The 2,094-nt window shown below is 37.4% G+C and overlaps 1 protein-coding gene across 1 annotated transcript; it reads left to right on the top strand.

The window, feature by feature from the left end:
• The first annotated feature begins 584 nt into the window (after positions 1–584).
• LOC107794094 (protein LURP-one-related 8-like) lies at positions 585–1,645 on the top strand. The gene is made up of 2 exons (XM_016616552.2): positions 585–1,045; positions 1,124–1,645. The coding sequence occupies exons 1-2, from the start codon at positions 668–670 to the stop codon at positions 1,523–1,525; spliced, it is 780 nt and encodes a 259-aa protein (XP_016472038.1). The 5' UTR covers positions 585–667; the 3' UTR covers positions 1,526–1,645.
• The last annotated feature ends 449 nt before the right edge of the window (positions 1,646–2,094 follow it).

Below are 2,094 nucleotides of genomic sequence, written 5' to 3'. Positions count from 1 at the left end.
TCTGTGCCAAAAAGAATAACCTTTTTTTCTATTTAAAAATAATTTACCTTTATGCAATGATTTATAGATACACAAAATATATGTATTTCGTTTTACACTACCAGTTCAAAAGTCTTTTCTCTTTTTTTAAACTCCGTGCCCAATCAAATGGTTTACATAAATTGTAACGGAAAGAGTATATTATTAACTTAATGTTTTATAACTATTATTTAAATTATTAAGGGAGTATATTATTAACTTAATCCTTCGAAAAGAAAATTCTCTTGAATGCTTTAAAACTATTAATTCGTTTAACTCAATGGTAGAATAAAGGACTTTCTTTTATTTATAAGGAAAATAATCATGTCTCGTTTCCATATTAATTTCGACCAGTATTATTATTCAAGCTGATAAAGAAAAGTTTTACTATAGTAACTATGACAATAGAATGACGCAAAAAAGGATGCAGTAAATTAGAAGGCGAAAAAAAAATCATATCAGAAAAATCTGTATTGACAAGTCAAGCTGATAATTTACTCTAGACTAATTTGCCGACCCTTTCTTGTATGGACGCGGACAGGTAGTAGTGCTTGGGGCACCTAATGCTACCCCAAAACTTCACTTTAACAAAAATATTTCTGGTTGACCCATCATAGATTACACTAGTGTAGCTATATATAAAGGATGAATGAGCTGCTCATTAGGCATCATTAAATTATCTAGCAGTTGGCTCAAACTCCGATCTGTTCTCCCTATTCCCCCCTCCAACCAAGAGCTATCTATCAATCGATTCTTTCTTCCGGTGATGACAAAGGTATACCCGAATGGCAACGCCTCGTCTGGGAATAGTGCTGCAGCTCCAAAGCTGGCCTTCCCGGCCGATCATCATGCCAATGTGGTCCTCACCGTTTGGAAAAAATCGCTACTTTTCAATTGCGACGGTTTCACTGTGTTTGATAACCAAGGGAACCTCGTCTTTCGCGTCGACAATTACAACGCCGGCACCAAGGCGGAGATTGTACTCATGGATGCTTCTGGAAACTCTCTCCTCACCATCCGCCGAAAGGTACGTACCAATTACTATATTTATATTTAATTTTATGACGATAAATAATATTCTAATGATTTTGGTTTGGAAATTCAGAGGATAAGCCTGGCGGACAGCTGGTTGGTGTTCGAAGGAGAGACGGCCGTCAATCCGCTGTTTTCGGTGAAGAAGAATGTCAACCTTCTTAACACCAAGTCCTTGGCGCAGGTCTATGAGCACAGAAAAGCTTTATCTTCAAAGAAGAACAACGTGGTTTACGAGATTGAAGGATCCTATACGCAGCGTTGCTGTGCTGTTTACGACCAAAAGCGACGGCCGGTGGCTCTGATCAAGCGTAAGGAGGAGGCTGTAAGAGGGGTAGCGTTTGGGATCGACGTCTTCCATCTCGTTGTACAACCTGAAGAAATTCATCCCTCCATGGCCATGGCCCTTGTTATCCTTCTTGATCAGATGTTCGGATCTCATTATTCCATTACCAAGCGATTTTCGACTTGTTGAAATTCAAGAATCCCAATAAAAGGCGGCTCAACCAGTACTCAACATAACTTGTCGTCGGGAAGTTGCTTCAGCGGAAAATCCTCCGCTTTGCGTATATAAAATTCTTCTGCAAATTTCGCCTACATGACTCGTTACCTGTTACCTCCCTTATTATCTTTTCCCTTTTTTGTTTGTGTTTTGTGCTTATTTGCTCCACAGCTAGTCTTTTCCTTTTAAATAAAAGACTAAGCTAAGAGTGGGAATTGTAAATCTTTTTGTATAAAGCACATACAAGGACAAATATCTACATCGAATACTAGGAAATATTAAAGCCGCCAATCCTTAAATCCAAGCACTCTCCACTGTGAATTTCTTCGTCGTCTCAAAACTCATTTGAGTATAGGCGAGAACAGTGAAAAGAAAGATTGTCATTAGTTTTATCTAATTTGTTTACATTTGGTGTTTTGATATTTCAATACGTCTGGTGTGATATTGACCTAAAATATGTATTACCTACTCTCTCTTTGTTAATTTAGACGAGATATTTTGACTTGATACGGAATTTAAGAAAAAAAAAAGAAGACTTTTAA

Source organism: Nicotiana tabacum, chromosome 2 (genome assembly GCF_000715075.1).
Source record: "Nicotiana tabacum cultivar K326 chromosome 2, ASM71507v2, whole genome shotgun sequence".
In the NCBI taxonomy this organism is placed as follows: Eukaryota; Viridiplantae; Streptophyta; class Magnoliopsida; order Solanales; family Solanaceae; genus Nicotiana; species Nicotiana tabacum.
The sequence above is the reverse complement of the archived record's forward strand: the minus strand, read 5'-3'. Positions and strand labels throughout refer to the sequence as shown.

Excerpts from the sequence above, each read along its gene's own strand:
- LOC107794094 (XM_016616552.2), top strand. The coding sequence starts at position 668 with ATGAGCTGCTCATTAGGCATCATTAAATTATCTAGCAGTTGGCTCAAA. Across the intron at positions 1,046-1,123 it reads TCCTCACCATCCGCCGAAAG|AGGATAAGCCTGGCGGACAG; the intron begins GTACGTACCAAT and ends TTGGAAATTCAG.